General features: G+C 35.0%; 1 protein-coding gene and 1 long non-coding RNA gene across 2 annotated transcripts; both read right to left on the bottom strand.

Annotated features, from left to right (window-relative positions):
- Window positions 1-2,480: 2,480 nt before the first annotated feature.
- On the bottom strand, window positions 2,481-3,900 carry LOC131633223 (uncharacterized). The gene is made up of 2 exons (XR_009293258.1): window positions 3,508-3,900; window positions 2,481-2,773 (listed from the first exon to the last, which is right to left on the bottom strand). It is a non-coding gene; the product is annotated as an uncharacterized LOC131633223 (long non-coding RNA).
- A 9,581-nt stretch (window positions 3,901-13,481) lies between these two features.
- LOC131633231 (uncharacterized) lies at window positions 13,482-19,668 on the bottom strand. Its single transcript, XM_058903941.1, has 7 exons — window positions 19,485-19,668; window positions 16,336-17,430; window positions 16,164-16,245; window positions 15,942-16,008; window positions 14,658-14,843; window positions 14,485-14,545; window positions 13,482-14,321 (listed from the first exon to the last, which is right to left on the bottom strand). The coding sequence occupies exons 2-7, from the start codon at window positions 17,402-17,404 to the stop codon at window positions 13,927-13,929; spliced, it is 1,860 nt and encodes a 619-aa protein (XP_058759924.1). The 5' UTR covers window positions 17,405-17,430; window positions 19,485-19,668; the 3' UTR covers window positions 13,482-13,926.
- Window positions 19,669-24,033: the final 4,365 nt, after the last annotated feature.

Raw genomic sequence — 24,033 nt, 5'->3', positions numbered from 1 at the left:
TGTAGACATCAGATATTAAAAAGGTTAAATGATTCATCACATATTAGGCGTAAGGAAAAAGTATAAAGAGATATTGAAAGAGGTCAGGTTAAATGATTTTCATCACATGATTTTCATCTCAGACTATTTAACTTTAATAGCCTCAACAATTTTCAATTTGTTTCATTAAGTTGCATCATGTTGGACCATAAGTCCTCTATTTCAATTTTTGTGGCAGAAAGCCTTTGTTCAAAAGCAACTGTGGCATGCTTTTATGATAATCACCCGCCATACATGTCTATGACAAATTCTAACTCTTGATTCTCATGCTGTAACTTTTCAATCTGTAACATAACATCTAAATGAGTTATATGAAAATTATGTATGGAAAATCTTTATTAAAAATTTCAGAATCTATAATTATGTATAAATATTATGTATAAATAATCTTAATTTGAAATGTTTACCTCAACAGTATTGAACATAAATAACAATGGCGGCTTCTAGTTATTACTCCCAACATAGAATTTTACACATAAGTTCAATTTTTTCTATAAAAGCATCATCCTTAGTATAAAGAACATAATAGTAGCTTGCATTTATAGGATTCAAAATATATGAATTTATCCTATATCGTTTGTATTCATAGGAATCAAAATGTATGATTGTATACCATCAGGGTAAAAACATACCTAGCCTACATTGCTAGTTATTGGCAGTTGTTAACTTCTTGTCCACTGAAAAATAAATCTGCTGCAACATGCATTACTTTATACCAAAATAAGATTGTGTTTGCATGATAACTTCTGCACACAAAAAAAAGTGATAGTTAGGCAAATTTGACTACGTTTAGCAAGGTAAATACAACATAGATTATTTCAAACGTATAGACAAAAACAATATCATTGTAACCAACATTTCACAGAGAACAGAGACAATTCAACAAACAGCTCAATCAAATTCTTTCAGACATTTAATCAAACAGCTAACATTTACCATCAAATTCTTTCAGACAAGTTCAGACATGGCTGCAACCGTCTTCACACCATCTTCACACCAAAAAACTGGATCTATAAAAATACAACCGAGTAAGCAAGTTATTGAAACATAAGATTAATATCAGTTCATAAAACACACACTGAAAAACTAAAAACTAAGAACAAATCATTCACTTGGAAAAAAGGTACAATCTTCTAGTGAAAATTCAAATGGTTTCTAATAAACTACTTATCAACATGGATGAAAAGGAAAATGGAGCACAAATGGTGAGAAGAAAGTGCTAATCCAAGTACCTTGTTGGTCAGAAATTTAACAAAGCAGTACATGGAAGATACATCTTCAAAGGCTTAATCTGCAGAATCTGAAGTACCTCAAGATACCTAAAATTTGACAGTGAAAGGTGTCGGGGGAGTTACACGCATATATATTAAAAAATAAAGGATAGGTTGAAATATTTCCTTTTTCATTATATATAACCCCAAGATAATTCAAGCACCTTAAAAACACAAAACAGTACATGAAAGATATCAAAATGTCATAAAAGTCTAAAGTTGAATGGCACAAACAAAACCAAAATTATTCAAACATTAGTGCTAACTAACCATAATAAGCAAGTGATCAAATTGATTAATCAATAACTGACCTCCTACTTACCACACAAAAAGAACACCATTAGAGCCATATGGAAAAACCCAATTTCAAAGACACCTGCAAAAAAAACTCAGCTTTAGAAGCTTTTAAACAATAAAAAAAGTACTTGAACCCTTTAAAAACTCAAAATTATAAGCCTTTTAACATCAGAAGCTAGCAAAAAAAAAAGAACAGAAGCTACCTGTTAATAATTTCCATGAGGAAGAAAATAAACCCTAAAATAAAAACAAAATTAGAATGAATCAAACAATCTATTAGAGGGAAACAAACTATCTATTAGAGTGAAACAAACAATCAATGATTTTTTTTAAAAAACTATGGATAATGAAAGTATGAAGTTGAAAGAGTCTTACTTGAATAATTAGATTCAGAATCTAAAGGTTATGAAGTATGAACTTCATGTGCTTCTTCTTCGGATCAGCCTCTATCAACAACATCTTCACATCACATGAATTTTCATCTTCTTCAGACTTTTGGTTTGAGGAGTTCGCGGGATGAGGCAGATGGGGGTTTGTCAAGAGGAGAAGGACGAGATTTTTGGTTGCCAAGAGGAGAATGACGAATGGGCGACGGCGACGGCGGTTTAGGGTTTGGGGAAAGAAAGGCCAAACCCTATGAGATGAAGTACAACAGAAACTGGGAAGAGATGAAAAGGAGAGTGCGACGAAAAGAAAAGAGATGTGGCCAAACACTTATTCTTTGACATAATGCACCACTTGTCATGCTCTCATTAGTCTAAATTTAAAGTGAATGGTTAATTTGTTAATTACCAAAATATCCAATTTGTAGTGTAATATTTTTTAGTGAGAAGGGTATAATTGACAGTTTAGCCAATTGATTAATAATGGATAGATAGTAGATAGTAGATAAGCTTGTTATAAAAATAAAAAAATATAATACATTATTTTATGTAGTTTTAACTTTTACAAAGTATAGTACATTATTTTGGGATCCTATACAAGGATATCTCAAGTTTCTAAGTGACCACCAAAAAATAAAAAAGAGGACTCTTCAAATTTGAATTCCATGCTCTCATGCGCATCACCATCATCAGTTTAGAAAACCCCTTCACAAAACAACAAATATAAAGCTGCTCCATCTCCACAAACCTGCAAGAAACCTGCACCTCAATGCTGCCAAAAACCTGCACCATACAGTCCAAAAATTACACAATAAAGGCATAATAAAATCTGTGTGGAGAAAGCACAAACAACAGTTAACAAGTATGTTCAAATTTCCCAAATGTTCCCCCCAAAATTCCCTTGAGTTCATCTATAAAGAGACCATTCAACAGCAACATAAAGGGGAGCCACCAACAATTATCATCTAAACCTCTGCCCATTTTTCAACAGTCACATACAAAATTCTGACTTCAAATTCAACTCACAACCGAAATTTCACCTTCAATACATTCAACTCACACAACCATCCAAAACCGAGTCTCACCATAAACAGCATACCACCCTTCACTAACCTCTCACATAAACATTATCTTCATCCCTCAACCGAAACTCACCACAAACCTTCAAACAGCTTCACTCTCATATTAACCTTCAACAATACAAAACTCATCAAATTCACACCCACTTTCGAAACTACTCACAACATACCTTAACCTCACCTCACCATCATACTCAAAGTCCCTCGCCTCACAGCTTAACTTTCACTCTCCATAAAACGAATCAGAACCACAAGTCATTACACAAACAAGCTTCATTCATCGTCGAACAACAGCAACAATTAAACACACAAGAGTTCAGAAGAAGAAGACTCGAGCAGAGAAGCGAGAGATGACCAGAAAGATCGAATTTCTTTTGTTTTAAAACACGGGACAAGGCAAAAATCAGAGAAATAAAATCGTAAAGCATAGAGGTATACCTGATATTTTTCGTTCTTGTTCCTATTTATCAATCTCTACATCTGATTTCCATGTAACTGTAATCGAATCATAGTGAAGCGGAAATTGGGGCTGGGTTCATTTGGGATTTAGATCTTGCTATATATCTTGCTTGAATACTCATGTTTAGAAGTAGATTTCGTAAGTTGTTTTTTCTGGAAACGATGAAATTGAATCGATTGAGAGAGAAATCGCGAGAGGGTTGAATCGAAAAGCAGATGCGAGAGTCTGAGAGAGTGAGATAGAAAATTTAGCAGAGAGATTGGAAAAGAGAAGTCGTGAGAACAGAGAGCGTTGATTGAGAGGAAGAGCGTTCTTTTCTCTTTTCTTCACAGATATGAAGCATCGTTTCGGCTCCTAGGGTTTCATAACCCGTTTTTGTGTTGTTGGTTGGTCAACCGGGTTCAAGTTTGATCCGGTCCTGGCCCATAAGATTGTTTGGCATTTTTTTAATTGATCTCATTTTGGGCCTAAGCAATCCAAGCCCACACGATTTCCTTATAGCACCCCTTGTTTTGCTATCTTTCTTTTAGTCCATTGTTTGTCTTTTGTTTAGTTTTATTATTAATTGTTTATAAATATAGTATAAAAATACGAAAAGATGTCTTTCAAAATTTAGATTTTTATTTTCTTATTAAAAATACAAAATAAATGTGTCTTAATTAGACTTTTATTTTCTCTTTTATTATTTAAAAAATTCAAACAAAAAAAAACACATTATATTCATCTCATTCCAAAAAAATAAATAAATCTTGGTCCAACGCCAAGTCGCCAAATAATTTCTCGACCCAACGTCGAATTTTCTTCTTTACAAAAATCTTTTTAACCATACCGAAAGATCGAGTGACAAGAAGTGTACACCTCTTGAATACCTCGATTCTTTTGGATTAACACCTTTTTTTAAAACCTTTCATTAATCAAATCAAAGTAATCAAGTGACAAGAAGTGAACACCTCTTGAATACCTTGATCCTTTGAATCAAAACACATTAATCATATTAAAGTGATCAAGTGACAAGAAGTGAACACCTCTTGAATACCTTGATCCTTTGAATCAAAACACATTAATCATATCAAAGTGATCAAGTGACAAGAAGTGAACACCTCTTGAATACCTTGATCCTTTGAATCAAAACACATTAATCAAATCAAAGTGATCAAGTGACAAGAAGTGAACACCTCTTGAATACCTTGATCTTTTGAATAAAAATACATTAATCAAATCAAGAGAACAAGTGACAAGAAGTGAACACCTTTTGAATACCTTGATCCTTTGAATCAAAACACATTAATCATATCAAAGTGATCAAGTGACAAGAAGTGAACACCTCTTGAATACCTTGATCCTTTGAATCAAAACACATTAATCAAATCAAAGTGATCAAGTGACAAGAAGTGAACACCTCTTGAATACCTTGATCTTTTGAATAAAAATACATTAATCAAATCAAGAGAACAAGTGACAAGAAGTGAACACCTTTTGAATACCTTGATCCTTTGAATCAAAACACATTAATCATATCAAAGTGATCAAGTGACAAGAAGTGAACACCTCTTGAATACCTTGATCCTTTGAATCAAAACACATTAATCAAATCAAAGTGATCAAGTGACAAGAAGTGAACACCTCTTGAATACCTTGATCTTTTGAATAAAAATACATTAATCAAATCAAGAGAACAAGTGACAAGAAGTGAACACCTCTTGAATACCTTGACCTTTTGAATTAAAATACATTAATCCAAACTTGGACAACAAGTGACAATAGGGCTCGCTCCTGTTGAATACCTTGGGTAAAGGACGCGCTAGGTGAACACCCATGCTCAAACACTTTACTAAACGTCCGCAAACATCCATCCTAAAAAAAATACAAATTCGTAGTTCTTTCGAACTACAATCGCTCTGATTCTTCCATTGAAGATATGTAGGCACAAGACTCAAACGTCTTGGCGAGCACCCTAAATAAAAAAATATATAATTTCATAGCCTCGAACTACGATTGCTCTGACTTTCCCCATTGGGAATACGTAGGCACAAGACACAAAAGCCTTGGCGAGCATAATAATAAAAAAAAATCTTTTCTTTTTCCTCCATAATAAAAAACCAAAAACATGTTTTTTTCTCTTAATGAAATAAACGTAGACTTAAGCTAACTCTCGATTGCGAAACAACTAAATGGGTCCCATCGAGTACGATGGAGGTAAGGGGTGCTAATACCTTCCCCTTGCTTAACCGACTCCCGAACCCGAATTTGGTTGCGAAGACCAACTTATCCATTGTTTTCATTTCCCAAGGGTTTTATCAATATTTTCCCTTTCCCATTGGAATAAATAAAATTTGGTGGCGACTCTGTTTGTTACAATTTCGTGGCGATGATTTTTTGACCCGCGACAATGGCGTTTTGGCGTAAGGAGAGGTTTTCAGTTGGTACTTACAGTTACAGCAAGCTGCCAAATGAAGTTCTTTATCAAGAAGAGAACTCGGGATCGAGTTCTTCAGAAGTGAAGGAGACTGATGTAGGAGGATTGTGTGTATCAAAGAAGAAACCGCATGTTGAAAAGCATTTTAATATTTAAGCAATTTTAGTTTTAATATTTATCTAATTTCTATTTTATTTGTTTTATTTAATTTTGTTTTGGATTAAAAGCCCATAACGCCCGATAGGATTTCTTTGTTTTCTATATTTAAAGACATTTGACATGGCCATAAAGATTATCTCTTTTATTATAATAGAATCCAAAATTTTCTATATTCCCGGTGGACTCCAAAGCTTATCTATAGGGCTTGCGCTTGCAACCCTGTTGTCATTCAAGGTTTAGCGCTTGCTATTTCTTTAGGCGGCTTTCGACTGCGTCAAAAAGATATAACCACGATTGATGTGTCTAAACGATTACGACACTACTTCGATTAACACATTTCACAATGGTTGAGAAAGAGATATAACCACGATTGATGGTCCGTGATAAAACTATCACTTATGTTTAGGGTCAGCCGGGAAAACATTTCTTGCAGATCTGATATCCAAACTGAATATTTTGCCGAGCTTTCCAGAAAATTGCAGAGTTGTCAAGTTCGAGTATCGGTCATCCTCGTTTGACAGCGAATAGAATTTCCATTTCACCAACCTTGAACTAAAGATGGATGAAGATTTAAATGTTATGTGGAGTATTTTTCTCCGTTATAAATTAAAGGGTCCGATTGAAGTGGAAGCGAAGACTCAAAGATCCGTCGAAAATATAATCATTATGTTGCAATATCCTGATGAATTGATTATGTAATGTTGAATTTATTTTTATGACTACCTATGTAATGAATATTTTTATTTATTGCAATATTGATGTTAGTGTTGGTTTGTTTTTTATTTTCATTCATGGTGATTTTTTTATATTTGGAATCATGTTATGTATGGAGATATATTTCATAATGCATCCTTAAAAAGACTGGAGATGTATCTCCCAATTTTACTATAAAAAAATTATATTTGATGCGAAGATGTATCTCCGAAAACAAAGACTCTGGAGATGTATCTCCCAATTTTATTATAAAAAAATTATATTTAATACGGAGATGTATCTCCGAAAACAATAACTCTGGAGATGTATCTCCCAATTTTATTATAAAAAAATTATATTTAATGCGAAGATGTATCTCCAAAAACAAGGACTTTGGAGATGTATCTCCCAATTTTATCATAAAAAAATTATATTTGGTGCGGAGACGTATCTCCGAAAACAATGAACATTTTAAACATTTCGCACAGAGTCTAGGAGAGTGTACGAAGGTGCAATGAAAAATTGCCAAAAATTTTCTATTGCTAATGGCAATAGCGACAACTCTAGAAAAACTCTAACTAGCCTTGCGCTTGCTAATAGCAATAGCGACAAAACTATGTAAGGAGCATTGCCATCTCTTTATTTTGGTATGTAACTAGGTTTGCTATCTCTTTATTTTGGGATTTTAAAAATATTTCTGGTGGTCTATTTCAATGAGAGATTTTGACGAGATAATGTTTTTGTTTTCTAAATTAATATGTTTCTCAAAACAATGACGTGTGATTGGTGGAATACATTCAAAAATAATACTTCTTCATCCTCCGTCTCACAATAGATGTTCTCTTTGAAATTTTCACTTTGTAAAAAAAAGATTAATTATATTGATTTTAATGATAAAATAAGTTTCATTTACTAAAATAACCTTATTAATCTCACAATAGGTGTTCTCTTTGAAATTTTCACACTTTTAAAAAAAATGATTAATTATGTTTATTTTAATGATAAAATGAGTCTCATTTATTAAAATAACCTTATTAATAATAGGTAGTGGAGTACTTAAATGAATTAAAATACAATAAATAAGGGTAAGTTAGTAGAAAGAAATAATAAATATTACATTAATATTTTAAATGGACAAATAATTTGAGACAAATAAAAATTGAAAAGAAGACACCTATTATGAGACAGATGGAGTAATAATACTAATAATTGATAACCGATTGTGACAAAGATTGAATGTGATTACTATACTCAAAAAAATTAAAATAGATAATTTTCAAACAAAATCATAATATCCAAATTAATAAGATAATGCGACATATTCTTACAAAATAAGATAAAGCGACATATGCTTACAAATATGATAAAACTAAGTGATTGAAATAGAAAATTTCTTTACCCATCTCCCTATGGGGGTCACCCCCAGCGAAATCCCCCATTTGCCCCTGCTTCGGAGATGCATATCCGAAGTAAATTTTTTTTTTAGACTTCAGAAATGCATTTCCGAAAACACCAAAAAATTGGTGTTTTCGGAGATGCATTTCCGAAATGCATGAAAATTCAAAAAATATGTTGTTTTTTACTTTCAGGTAATATTTCGGAAGTTCATTTTTGAAAATAAATCTGCATATACAATTTTTCCTCCTTCACTATTTCATCATTTTTCTCCCAAACTCCTCCAAACCCTCTCCAAAACTCAATCCATTTTTCGTCTCAAAATCAAGTTTCAAACCGTTGATCACGTTAAAGGGAGCATAGAAAGCAACAATTTGAGGTAAACATCTCTCATTTCATCCCCTATTTCACTACATTGATTGAAGAAATTTGTGTTGAAAACTGTGATGGTTCAGAAGTACATTTCCGAAATAAGTTACCTAACAAATTTCAGAAATGTACTTCCGAAATAAGCCCTGGCAGTTAAAAAAAATAGTTTTGGCCAATTTTGCTAATTTTTGCATATGTTAGGTATGGTGCATCCGGACAACATTGTCGACCATGACGTAGTAGTTCCGGAAGATGTTAACGTTAATAACGATCCGGTTAGCAACGTTAAATCCATGATCGATGCGGTAGATGTACGACAACATTTTACAACTGATCGGAGCTTCGCTTGTCGTGAAAAATCGCTTGATTGGGTTCGTAGCGAAGCTAGTAAACTTGGATTTGGCATAGTTACTTTAAGGTCTGACAATGGAAATAGTAGACGGAAATCTTTTGTCGTTTTGAATTGCGAGCGGGGTGGGAGTTATGTCCAAACAAGTCGGGTGTTAAAACACGAAGACACGGGATCGAGAAAGTGTGGGTGTTCGTTTAAGTTGCGCGTGACTCGGAGAGTTGATGATTTGTGGCGTTTAAGCTTCATTTGTGGAATTCATAATCATGCCTTGGATGCCAAGTTACACGGGCATCCAATGGCATGTCGTTTGTCCCGCGAAAAGAAGAATGTGATTTCGGATTTAACGATAGTCAAAGTGGCGCCTCGCAACATACATGCCGATTTGAAGCGGAAAAAAAACGGATAGCGTTTCAAATATCAAGCAAGTTTACAATGAATGACACAATCTTAAAATCTTGAAAATGGGCCCTCGGTCGGAAATGCAACAACTTTTGAAACTATTAGGCGATAACCAATATGTGTCAAGCTTCCGAACGTCCGAGGACAAAGTTACAGTGCGTGACATTTTTTGGACTCATCCCGAAAGTATCAAATTATTCAACACATTTCCAACCGTTCTTGTGATGGATTCGACGTACAAGACCAACAAGTATAGGCTTCCTCTTCTAGAGATTGTCGGTGTGACCTCGACGGACAAGACATATTTGGTCGGGTTTGCTTTTTTGGACTGTGAAAAAGAAGATAACTTTACATGGGCTTTAGGAATATGCAAGTCTTTGTTGGTTGATCAAAAGGTTATTCCAAATGTCATTGTTACCGACCGGGACAATGCTTTGATGAATGCGGTCGATACCGTCTTCCCGAAATCGACGGCATTACTTTGCTGATATCACATAACTTGCAACGTGAGAAGTAAGCTCAAACCCGCAGTTGAGACAAAAGATAGGCCGGATGAAAACGGTAAAGTTATCAAAGTTGGTGTTGTGGTGGATAGGATTATGGCTGCATGGAGGGAGGTTTTAGATGCACACTCCGAAGAGGTGTATACCGATAAATTGGTACACTTTAGGTCTTTGTGCGTTTCCATTAAGACTTTTTGTCATTATGTCGAATCCACCATCCTTGACAAAGTAAAGGAAAAAGTTGTTTGTGCTTGGACGGATCGAGTAAGACATCTTGGTTGCACCACGACTAACCGAGTTGAATCCGCACATGCAGTCTTGAAGAGGTGGTTGGGTGATAGCAAGGGAGATTTGTGTCGGGGATGGGACACTGTGAACCAAATGCTCCAAAATCAACACAATGAAATTCAAACATCGTTCGGTCGGAGCAAGACGGTTATGCAACATCGGTTTAAGGTCCAAATTCTATTCTTCCAATTGATTTACAACATATCCCATTCGGGTTTGAATTTTATGTTTCATGAAGCGAACCGGACGGAGACAACAGGTCCGGATAGTTCTAAATGTGGGTGCACCATTAAAAAGACATACGGCCTTCCATGTGCTTGTATACTTTCAAAAAAAATGAAGTTGAATTCACCGATACGCATGGATGAGATAATCGACCATTGGAAGAAGCTTCGTTTTGATGATTTTGACCCGCCGAAAGAAAATGATTTCAAAATCACCATCTCCGACGAGTTGGAAGTGATAATGGATAAGTTTGCTAAAGCGGATGACACAACGAAAATGCACATAAAAGAACAATTACGAAAAATTGCATTTCCGGAGACCACCGATTTAAAACCGCCATCTCAACCGGTTAAAACGAAAGGTGCACCGTAAAAGTCCAAAAATACACAAGACACATCAACAAAACGATCTCCTTCCTACTTTGAACATGTTGATGCATTATTCCCGGATTCACCGACACCAAAGTCCAAGTGTAGTGGTAACAAAGGAGCCCGTATTTCGAAGCCGCCTCGCACACCGCCGATCAAAAAATCACCCATTATCTACATTGATGAGATGCCACTTTTTATGCACAAATATATCGATAACATAGTTGATGTTGGAGGCGACGCCAATTGTGGATATTGGTCCGTTGCGGGTTTGCTCGGTAAAGGGGAAGAAAATCACACTTTAATTCGACGGGAACTTCTTTCGGAGTTAACTTCGCATCGGGACATCTACGCCCGACTATATGAAAATCAAGAAAACTTTGAGAAAGTTCATGATTCACTTGTTCCATCACTAACCGGTATCGCTCCGGTTTCGAAGTGGATGTCATTCCCCGATATGGGCCATCTAATAGCAAGTGCATATGATCGGGTGTGTGTCGATTTGACGAGATTTGGACTATGTGAGACATTCTTTCCACTTCATAGTTGACCGCCATTGGACGCGTCGAGCCGCATCATATGCATCGGGTATCTAAGATTGCGGCACTTCGTGCAAGTTTTTTTGAAACTGGGGTGTCCTATACCGACTACTTCTTGTCAATGGAGGACACATCATTCAAATGAGGCGGAGACTTGGCCGGATCCTTTCGTTTCAAGAATGGCGGAGTTTGAAGAAATGATGAGTCAAGAGCGTGAGCAAAATAGAGAGCGGTCGAAGAACATACCTATTTTAGATTTAGGCGCCACCGATTGGTTCGGCGAATTTTAGTTTTTACCGGGCCGTTTTTTGTTTGTAATGACCGGTGCGTGTCTTTTTTGTATGTATTGTCGTTTACCATGTAAAATCGGACCAATTCAATACATATATAATATAAGTATGTTTTATGTTGTCATTGCCTATTTTATGCCTATTTTGTATGCTTTTGGTATAGTTAACACAAAACAGAATGCAATGCACAAAATGCAAAATTCACCTCTATTTCTGCATAATTCGGAAATGAACTTCCGAAATATACATGTTTTCAGACCAATTTCGGAAGTTCATTTCCGAAACTTCCACTGAATGCAGGATAAGGTTTGTTGGGCCATTATTACTCCAATAAGTCTATAAATACAACACACTCTTCTTCATCCTCTTCACACCACAAAACACAAATGACACAAACCTACCCCCACCTAGCATTCGTCTACTTCACCAGTGGCTACCCGATGTCGTTCCAATTCCGCTTCTCGCGCGACACGCCGTTTGGGGACTTGATAACGTCGCTCAACACGCTATTGCAATATCCAGAAAATCGGAAGGTTATCAAGCTCGAATACCGCTCGCCATCGCTTAACGACGACGGAGACGTTGAGTTCACAACTTTTGAGATCAAGAACGACGAAGATTTAGCGATTTTGTGGACAACTTTCGACCGATTTTCTTCGAAGGGTCCGATCGAATTGGATGCGAAACTTTAAAGATCAGGGGCCGACGTTATCAAAATGTTGACTCACCCTCACCTACCCGTGTTTAACAATATGTAACTTTAATCTTATTTAAAGTGATCGATGTAATCTTTATCCGTTAAATAAATCGAGTCGTTGTTGTTTGTTATTTTTCTTCTGTCAAGACCTTATTTCGGAAGTACATTTCCGAATTCTTCCAACGGGGGGTGTATTCGAAGATGCACTTCCGAATTCACCTATTTTCTGAAAAGAAATATTATTTCGGATGTACATTTCTGAAATCAGTTTTTTTCATTAAAAAAAAAAACACGTTTTCGAAAATACATTTCCGAAACCACCTTTTTTTTCCAAAAAAACAAGGTTTCGGAAATGCATTTCTGAAACAGGGGGTATTTTGGAGATTTCACCATGAGTGACCAAAAAAGTAAGGAGGTGGGTAAAGAAAATTCCTTGAAATATTGCATTCAGATATGTAACATTGACGTCCAAATTATTAATTAATTAAACTTACAATCGAATTTAGTAAATCCATGAGTTTACACCACAACAAAGACGAAAAAATAAAATTGTTGTATTCAAGGCACAAATAAACAACGCCACCCTGGGACGAGAAAGAGTGATTCCAAACCAAAAAATAGCCTTAAACCATACATATCGGATTATATAGGGTTAAAAGCGAGAAAGTAAAAGAAGAAACTAGGGTTAAAAAAATCGTGTGACTCAATAGTATTCTGGTTATATAGATCATTGTCCCTTCAAAACTCTCATTCTAAGCAGTTCCGATGTTCTAAATAACAAATATTGTTGCTTTTATATGTTCTTCCTTTCCCCTAAAATCCTTGAGATTTGATTGGCAAGGTTGTCAACCATAACTTCACCTCTAAGCTCTAACACATGGATAAACAGTAAAGAAGACAATAACTAAGAATGTGAGATTAGGGATGGGCCATGTTCATAGTCATTGTCAACTAAGTTGGCTTTGCCAATCGAGGGTAATAACGTAGTTTTGACATCGGATATGTAGCTTTGACATCGGATATGTACCAAGGTAGAACAAGAGAGGGAAGAGCAAGACAGAGAATGAGAGAAATAATGGCATAGCAGAAAACAGGTGCTGCTCCTGTCTCTCATAACCATTGTGGAAGGTGCAGTCAATAGTAACATGCGTTTGAAAGCAATACACATAAATTGCACCAACAAAACCATTGTTAATTATAACTTATAATTCTATCGAACATAAAAAACACCAGTATTAAGATAATAAACACAACAGACACATTCCAAAATTAGAATGGTGTGCATCAATAAGGAAGATAATAAACACAATAGGTAGGTGCGGTTACCCTGAAGCAGACGTTAATCACGTATGTCAAAGCTAGTTTCACCTAAACAACATGCGTGTGCATGCATAACATTTAATAAACATTGCCAGCTCGTAATAACGTTTGTACTGGCATTTCAAATGCTTTGAACATACATTTGGCCAGGTAGTATTTGTGCTTTAACTTAACTTACCGTATCTATCTATTTAGTTCTTTTGAGGCAAACAATTTTAGTCCTCAATGTGTGCAACAAAAATCCAACATACCAAAAAAGACTTCCCTTGTCATATCTGTGTCCTAGGATGTCTGTTATGTGTTTGTAGCACACAACAGACACATTGCAAAATTAGAATGGTGTGCATCAATATTCACCTTATGGTTTCCATACTTCATTCTTCTTTAAGCAGTTTGCTCCTTAACCGGGGCTGAGGTTTGCTCCTTATCTGGTGCTGAGGTTTGCTCCTTAACTGGTGCTGAGGTTTGCTCCGTATCTGGTGCTGAGGTTTTCACTGTATCTGGTGCTGAGGTTTGCTCCTTAACTGGTGCTGAGATTTGCTCCTTAAATGGTGCTGAGGTTTTCTCTTTATCTGTTGCCGAGGTTTGCTCCTTATATGGTGCTGAGGGCCAATCATTTTCACTGCACTTAACTGATTCTATAACTTTGAGATAGTAACCCCAGGATGGATTTGCTTCTCTTATGGGCCGCTGGCCAAATGAATTCGCCGACACAAACTCTTGAACATTGTCTGCCTTCGACAGCCTTTCTAGATAACCCCGAAGATCACCTTTAGGTCCTGTTAATAATTATAAAAAGGAATAGGTGGGTAAACCAATAAACAGTCCTAGACAAAAGTATATCAATATGCTCAAAGCACAGGAATTGAGTCAATTAATAGTGCCAATAATATGCAAAGAAGTAAAGTGTCTGAAGAAAGAGAGATGAGAAGAAGACTGCACCTAAACCAGAGTCTTTAGTGTAGTGGTACCGGTAAGAGTAAGGGAATATAGCCGTATGCTTCTGAAATAATTCCAATAGGTGGAGTGATCAAGTAGTTGAAAAAACAATGTAAACTAACACAAGAAAGCAAAGCTTAACGCCAAATGAACAAAAGGAAAACAACTGAGCTTACAGTATTCACAAGTGCCTTGTAAGGGGAATCATCGAGTAATAGTGTGTTTGACTCATGGAACACTCCTTTCTCCCATGGAAGACCAGGTTCCAGCTTCTCCCATAACTTTCTGAGTTCCTTCAACACAAGGGGCTTATCTCTATTCTCAACAGTACTGAATTTTGTTGTAGTACAGTGGGATTGATTCTACAGAAAACATAATAGAAAGATTCATTAGTGTATAGAAAAATTCCAAGTAGGAAAGAATTTCTAGCAGTAATCATTTTCAACTGCATCTTTAATTTAGTAATTTGTAATATGACAAACTATTTTACTATAATACTATTATAATTAGCAATATCAAATCCAAATCTATTTTGTTCAAAATAAAATCCCTATATAAAATTTATTGCTTCTTTTTAGTAACAGTAGTAGTTAGTAAATGTCTCTGCAGCAGAAGCATACACAACTACAAAAAAACAAGCTTTATTCACTTAGGTGCAATCGGCTACATAGACCAAATGGTGCCACAATGTTCCATCATGAAACATATTTCTAGTTCTAGCCAAGACATTGACCTCTAATTTTTTTCCTAGTGGTTTCTCCTATAGATCTTTTGGCCTTCCTCCATCTCTAGCAATTGGGTTATCCTTCATTTGACCTCGAGGCCTTACTCAATTTCAACCACCACTTGAATACGAAAGTTTAAATCTTCCTTTATTTGTACAATAGATAGATCCAAGATATTTAAATCTTGTGACTTGAGCTATCCAACTTTCACATCTAAGCTAAGGGTGCTTTTCCTTTTAAACTTACATTGCTTATGCCCCTTCTCACTTCTACTTAAGCAGAAGACATACGCTTTTTAAAGCTTGTCTCCAAGTCTAACCTCCAATTTATTTTCTCTCTTAACTCTCCAAGTAGAACTATATCATCTAAAAATATAAGCACATCTTAGTGTTGGCTCTTGAACATGCTTCATAAGAACACCCAAGACTTTAAAAAGATAGGAACTTAATCAATGACAAGCAAATAAATAGATAGTATCATAACATTAAATAGGCAACACAATACTACAATATTTTGTTGATCACCAAAAATTCTTATCATTCAAAATACATTGGTGAACATATATAACTAAATCTTAAATAGGCACTAACCATTGTTAATCAAGTACGACTAGTAAAAGATATATAATATACCCAATTCTGCATTGAAATATAGAAACTATTTATAGTGAAACATACTAGCCTAACCAAAATCCCATAAAACTGTGCTAAAATTTAAAGAATTAGAATAAATTACCCAGCAAAAGAGCAGTTTGGATGCAGATTTTCCCAAAAGAAGTCTGATTACATCATCAACATTAGACCTGCCAGAATACACATACATCAAGGCACGGTAAAAATAATTGTATAAAGCCTAAATTTGGAAATGCAAACAATTGATCCCATTATGCATCGTAAACCCTAGTCAAATTAATAAACACAAGCAATAAAATAAAATCAGTCACAGATTAGCAAATACTTGGTTCTAGATGACCAAACGCCCACATGAAATCTGTCAAAGCAAAACTTTATAAAATCATCACAATAGGGCCTCTTATACACTGCAAAGGCATAAGTAAAATCTGTCAAATTCAACCAAGGTAGGATATAGATTGTACAATATGAGAAAAATTGATATTTGACCATGTCACCTTTTCTCCTTCTAACCCAAAAATCTGGTTCCGGTTGATAATACCCATTAGGAACATCACTGACACAATCAGCAAGAAGGCCATTCACATCAAGAATGAGAAGCTTCTTCTCTGAGTTTCTGATAATAGTTTTGTCCACTGAGCATTGTGATATCTTAGAACTATCACCGTTTACGGTGAAGCTTAAATCAGAAATATCAGCTGGACAACTCAGACCATTTCTTGTAACCTCATCATGATCTTCCTGTCTAGCATTTGTATCTTCATGTTGGGTAACTGTCAATGGTCCACCAGAAACTTCATGTGAATCATCATTGTTGTCTGCTATCAACTCCATTTCCTCCGCTTCAACTTTGATCTGATCGGTTAAATGTTCTTTCTTTTTTTCCATTAAGCCAACTGTCATTTGTCCATCAGAAACTTCATGTGAATCATCATTGTGATGGTCCTGGATGATTGGCTCCTTGTTAGAATCTTCAGCACTTGGGCTTTCCAATTTTGTCTTACAATTAACATCGTTTAATTTTTTCCTTGAATAGGTTTTCATGCTCTCAGATTTATTAGACAAATCATGAATTTTTAAATCCTCATCAGGATTGTTTACCGGACTTCCATTCTTCCCAGAATCACTTGTTTCCTCATGATTGGAACTGTTCTCATTTATACTTTGCTCGACATCCATTTTTACAACTTCTAACACAGACTCTTTAGCAAGTAACTCTGCATCAGCTACAACTGACTTACAGTTGTCTGCTTTGTCTTGGATCTCACTCTCCCCGTTCCCATTTTCTGCAGCCTGACTGAGAATTTTCTGCTTTTTTTCTTCATTCCCGTGCAAACAAATATCCGCTTCTACAGAAGATTGACTCATTAACGGATCAGTAGACACGCATTGAATAGTATTCTCTGGAGTGCCACCACCATTAGCATCACTTTTGACAGCATTATTTTTAGTCTTCCCCCTTTTTCTCTTGTTCTTTTTCCCTGTCGATTTATCATCTACATTGCTTTGGGAACCTGACAAATCAGGCAAAGCTGGCGCCTCGTGCAAATCATTATCCAAATCCATCACAGATCTTCAGATGACGTCTTGAACTATTAAACACAACAAAAATCCAAATAAATATCAGTAGTGTCAGTAAGATCAACCAACAAAACTCCTTTTACAACGAGTTTGTTGCCACGTTGGTTATTACAATTTAATGCTTTTATCAATTACCATACCCTTTTTCTGTTCTGTACCTTAAAAAGCCAGCAGGAATAGTGAGTTAAAAACAAAACATAAAGTCAAAATGGCGGAACACTGAGCTCTATCTACCATATCAAGTCACCAAATAATGTTATAAAATTCACTACTCAATCCAAAACAAAACAAAAATATTACAGAAAATAACTGAACATGTTAAGCATAAATCGGAATTTGAAAAATCAAAACATCTACCGAAAATAAACCGGAATGTTATAAAATTCACTACTCAATCCAAAACAAAACAAAAATATTACAGAAAATAACTGAACATGTTAAGCATAAATCGGAATTTGAAAAATCAAAACATCTACCGAAAATAAACCGGAACTCAAAGCAACATATATCACTAGAGAAACTTTGTTTGATTTTTTCAAATCCATGACTATAACAACGCATTGTTCCGCCACCATTAAATTTATGTTCTTCTATTACTCTACAAAACTATAAATTCTTCAATAACACAAATCAAAAACAACAAACTATCACCAGAACTATCATTTTCCTTTTTCTAAGACAAATTGTGTAGAAAATCCAAATTCATAGCAATGTAGAAAATAGGGCTCCGATTCAAAAGCAAAATCCATATCCACACAACAAAATCAGAAATTAAATTTTCAGATCTTGAATTTACCCATCAATTGAATGCAACTTCCACACAAATAATAAACAACAGATTAAAAAAAAACCGAAAAATGAAATTGAACTTAATCACAAGTGTAAGTGCCGTGTCCGTCACGGAGACGGACATGAGTTTTTTCATAGGTGTCGGTGCTACGTAGGAACATATTAAGCATAACTTGTTATTTCCAAATCAATGACCATAACAACACATTGATCCATCATTATGTTCTTCCATTATACTACAAAACTATAAATTCTTCAAATCACAAATCAATTGAAAACAAAATTCCAAACCACAACAATGTAGAAAACAAGGCTCAGATTCAAAAACAAACTCCATATCCACACAATAAAATCAGAAATTAAATTTTCAGATCTTGAACTTATGCATCAATTGAATGCAACTTCCACACAAATAAAAACAACAGATTAAAAAAAACCAAAAAATGAAATTGAACTTAATCACAAGTGTCAGTGTCGTGTCCGACACGGAGATGGACATGTATTTTTTCATAGTTGTCGGTGCGACGTGGCAACATATTAAGCATAAATTGTTATTTCCAAATCAATGACCATAACAACACATTGTTCCACTATTAAATATATGTTCCACCACTATACTACAAAACTATAAATTCTTCAAAAACACAAATAAAAAACAACAAACTATCACTTCCTTTTTCAAAGACAAATTATGTAGAAAATCCAAATTCACAGCAACGTAGAAAATAGGGCTCAGATTCAAAAGCAAAATCCATATCCACACAACAAAATCAAAAATTAAATTTTCAGATCTTGAATTTACCCATCAATTGAATGCAACTTCCACAGAAATAATAAACAACAGATTAAAAAAAACCAAAAAATGAAATTGAACTTAATTAAAGTGTAAGTGTCATGTCTGACACGGAGACGGAGGCGTGTTTTTTCAAAGGTGTCGGTGCTACATAGAAACATATTACACATAAACTGTTATTGCCAAATCAACGACAATAACAACACATTCTTCCACTATACTACAAAACTATAAATTCTTCAAAACACAAACCAATTGAAAATGAAATTCCAAACTACAGCAATGTAGAAAACAAGGATCAGATTCAAAAACAAACTCCATATCCACGCAATAAAATCCTCAATTAAGTTTTCAGATCTTGAATTTACCGAACAATTGAAGTAACAAATACAATTTCCACACAAATAATAAACAACAGATTAAAAAAAAAACGAAGAGTGAAATTGAAAATGAGAAGGAGCGATAGATAGAGATAGAAGATACCTCAGTTGAGAAGCGCAGCGTGGCGAGTGAAAGAGAAAACGATGAAGTTGAAATTACGAAGTTAGCGATTTTTTTATTTTTTTTTGTAAGATGGAGCGAGTGAGGGTTTTGATTTTATTGTGTTCAGTTTTTTTTTTTTTTATACTGACCTAAAAGTCACACACACGGTGAAAGAAAGAGGAAAAGATATTTCCAGTTTTCTCGAAACACGGAATTCTAATGTGGCATTTGAATCACCGGATCCGGTTCTTCTACGGTTCAAATATTAGGTTCTCTCTTTTTCATTTGTTTTTTGTTTTTGTTTTTTTCTTCTTTTATTTAATGTGAAAATGAATTTAATTAGACAAATCAAAGTTTTAGTTTTTGAGACAATGGGGGTAGTTCTTATTAGTTTTTTTTTTTTAAGAGTTTTAATCTGAGTTTTAAACACTAGCATCGATCACTAATGCAGAATCGATTTATGTATCTTCAACTTTCTATCACGACAATAATAAGTATACAAGATTTTTCGAGCGTAAAAGACTGGATTCTAACAATAAGAGTGAATCAGATGAGGATGAAATTTGAAGACAACAACCAATCTTATCGACACGAAGGAGGAAATCAGATTCAAACAATAGGAATCGAATCACCACCACCATCAAGAAACATTTCGAGCAGTACAACAACCAGATCTTTATCGGACCTTGAAAAACACCGACGACCTTGCAGATGATGACGACGGTAGGATGAGAATCTGAGTTCTCTCTCGTAACTTCAATATATTAAAAAATCATGGTGATAATGGTTCACTTATTTGGAAATCGAAACGACTATTTATACTAATTTAGCAACTATTTTATAAAGAAAAAAATGATATATACACCAATTACTCGTGGCGAGCCGTTACAGAAGTCTCGTGACATCCTAAAATAAACATATGAAATATTTATTTAACATTTAGAGTTTTGTTAGGTATTAATAAAAATGGTAAAATGAGAAATTTGTTCCGTTTAGGCATGTTCCACTTAAATTCGCCGAAAAATAAGACGAAATGATACGAGTCAAAAGTGGTTAGGTTTAAAATTTCACCATGCTCTACCTATAGGTAGAACGATGAGTAAGTCCGCCAAACAAAAATCTCTTTTATTTAACATATTTTTTATTTGAAATTAAATGTGAATATTTAGTATCTTGATAATAAAAAAAGTAACATGTATTAAGTTAACAAAAATAAGAAATACTCTCTTCGATCACTATTATGAACAAAAAGAAATCTACTTTTACCTGTTGCTAAGAAATGCATTTAAGTGCAATTTATTTAATAGATCTCATGTAGAATATAAACAAACTTATTAAATTGATTTTATTATCAACTATCTTCATTAAATATTTTTTAAATAAATAAAGAGATAGTATAAATAACATGAAATAAGTTAAAAGTAGTTACCTTTTCTTAAGTTCTGAAAACAAAAATATTGAGAGTTGCGGAAGTTACGGCGGAGTAGAACTTGTGGTGCGAGTGAGCGAGGGATGTACCTGCAAGGTTAGCACTCCAAAACTCAAGTCCATATGTGAATGAGTATACAATATTCAATTTTTTTTGAAACTTGTTATTGAAATGGCGTCGTTTCATATATGTAGGGAAGGGGATTAACGACCTTGCTATCTTTCGGCGTGAAATATAGGGGACCATTTGATGTGCTTGGGGCATGAACCTTCTGCAATTGGGTGTATGATAGTTTAGTGGTAAGGAGGATGTTCCAGAATCCGATTGAGTGTCTGATCGACACGTTTGGATGCAGAGCATTATGTCTCAAGGTGGTTGGATAAGAGAGACATGGTCTGCTCAGAACAGTTGCCCCCTAAGCCCTCATGTTTGAATATTAAGGTGAGGGTTTGGAGATTTTAGTTTTTGACTATCGACCACCCTTTTCGTGCCCCCATTGTTCGAAACATCAAACATCTATTCAGAGGCGTAATTATGATCTTTCTCAAGAACTAAAATACTTAAGTGTTACATGCGAGTGATAAGATTGTTGATAGGACATCTTTCTTTCTACACTATTAATACATAAATATAGTTAGAACTACAGTTGCTTCCATTTAGACTTACCTTCTTCTTTATTCTTAAGCGGTCACCCCTATTCTTTTGTGAAATTTCTCCTTCTTGTATTTAAAATTACTAACGCGACATGGCTAAAAATCATCATCAATTATCAAACAACTTTAACAACAACAATAATTTTATCATCAACAAACTTGATTCGAACAATAGTATAATCATTATTAATTGACAATAACTATCCTCAAGCAATTTCAAAATCATTATCATCAATTATGCAATTCAATTTTCAATCCTCCACCACAATTTCAAATCTCAACAACAAATATCATTATCAATTGAACTCAAGTAACAACAATTAATATCAAGGCTCAAAGAATTACCAGAAATGTAATCGGAGAAGAGATGATCGAAAGCTTTGCGAAGAGGAGGAAGGACACCATAATTCGGAAGCGGCAGAAGGAAGCAAGGTCGTGCGGCCGGAACGAAGGTGAATGGAGAGAATTCGCAGTCGTAGGCCAGACGGAAGGAGTATGCATGACGGAGCTTGGCCGTGGAGGGGTGGTCGGCGAGTGAGGAAGACCGGAGATGGAGGTTGGTGATCGAAGAAGAATCCGGTGAGCGAGAGAGGAAGGAGATGAAGATTTGAAGAACTTTGGAATTTTCGATCTTGAGTTGAATGTGTGTTCTTGGAAAACCTATGAAGTTGCTAACATGTTGTTGAGAAAAGAGGGTTTTGATTCACAAAAAGAGGAGAGAGAAATGAGAGAGTGTTTTTTGAGATTTTGGGTGAAAATGAGTTAATGAGAAAAAGTGGGGGGAAAATTAATATAAATGTCTCCTAATTTTGAACTTTAAAAATTGCGCCAAAATGGCTTTTTGAGCTTCGTTTTCGAGGAAACGTGTTTCGGTGTGAAATTTTGAATTGAGACCAACAGAAAAATCGAAGATGATGAAATTTATGAATCGTTGCTGCCAGAGCATATTCAATCCGATAAATGGTGAAGAAGTTATGCGCGTTTCAACGGCGAGAATCATCTGGTCATTTGAGGCAGAAAACTTAACTATGCAAATTTTCGTGCGTACCACTCAAAGAATGCGACGAAACTCAATCTTTTGATTAAAATCTGAACTTAGGGTCTGAAGAGCAACTATAGCCGACAAAATTTATGAAAGAATGCCTCCAGAATGGGCCCTATCCGTTAAAAATCGAGGAAGTTATGCATTTTTTAATCTTGTCGCACAGTGCTGGAAACTCCGTTTCTACAGTTAAATCAAGATGCTTTCGCAATATTCTGAAATATTTGGTGAAGATTTGGAATACGGTCCGAACATACGAGATGTCGGGGACGTTGAGACGGAATTTTTGTTAAAATTTCAGCCAGATCCAATAAACGGTGCGCGAGTTATGAATTTTTGATTGTACGAGAAACATCACTTCAACACACTTTTTCACTGTATACCTTCAGGTAAATTGCGAATTCGGGGACCTTCCTCAAAGAAAAAATTCTCGACCCCTATATTATACCTCAAGACGGTTCTTTTGGCATATGGATCACTTCAAAATGATGCTCTAGTCAACAATTATGAATTTTTGAACCTCCGACAAACAGTTGAACGATAAATCTGAATCTCGGGTAATTTTCACTTTCAAACATCTTCCTCAAAGAATTGGCTTTCGACCCGAACACGAAAGATGTAGATAATTCTGAAAAGGTCTTGGGAGCGTGAGGACCAAGCCCATATGACCTTCCAGTCGGAAGCTATAAATTTTGCACTTGCACCGTAAAAGCAGACTTTTGAAATAAATTGTCTTGGAACAACGAAAACTCTTTGTTGCTTTCTGTTGATTTTTGAATGACAAAATAAACGTATATCATAACTTGTACAAAAAATAATAGGACAAATTTTGGGGTGCAACAATCATCTCTAAGACACTATTAACAAACTTAAGGTCACAACCTTCCAACATCAAATCAATGGCATATTAAACATCTCAACACATACATCATGTTATTCATCAATCAAACCCACACATACAATAAACCTACATCTACCGCAACTTTATATCAATCATAATAAACCCGATTACATCCCCTTACCTCAAATTCCTAGCAAGTTTGTCTCTTCCTCCGCATTCTACAAAATTCCCCTTTGAGGCCAAGCCTCTTCTTTGCGTTTTCCCAATTTTATGATCGCACAGAATAATCGCTTTCTCTCTTACTTTTCTCTTTTACTTTGTTACCCCTTAGACCCCTGTTATGTTATTTCCATTATGCCTTCACTCAACTCTCTTTAACTATTTATTTTATTATTATTATTACAATCAATCTAAATACTATAAACTCAATTATTTAAACTAAACAATTATAAATATCACCTTAATCCACTACTACCCCACACCATACCTTACACATATCATCATACGTCACCCAAATTCACTAATAATTTACAAATAATTAATTAAATAATTTAATCTAAATTTTGGGGCGTTACGCTTCTCAT

The sequence above is a fragment of the Vicia villosa genome, unplaced genomic scaffold (genome assembly GCF_029867415.1).
Source record: "Vicia villosa cultivar HV-30 ecotype Madison, WI unplaced genomic scaffold, Vvil1.0 ctg.001098F_1_1, whole genome shotgun sequence".
NCBI lineage: Eukaryota > Viridiplantae > Streptophyta > Magnoliopsida > Fabales > Fabaceae > Vicia > Vicia villosa.
Note: the sequence above shows the minus strand (reverse complement) of the source record. Positions and strands in the feature narration are given on the sequence as shown.

Excerpts from the sequence above, each read along its gene's own strand:
- LOC131633231 (XM_058903941.1), bottom strand. The coding sequence starts at position 17,404 with ATGGATTTGGATAATGATTTGCACGAGGCGCCAGCTTTGCCTGATTTG. Across the intron at positions 16,246-16,335 it reads TTGGGTTAGAAGGAGAAAAG|TGTATAAGAGGCCCTATTGT; the intron begins GTGACATGGTCA and ends ATGCCTTTGCAG. Across the intron at positions 16,009-16,163 it reads GTTTGGTCATCTAGAACCAA|GTCTAATGTTGATGATGTAA; the intron begins GTATTTGCTAAT and ends GTATTCTGGCAG.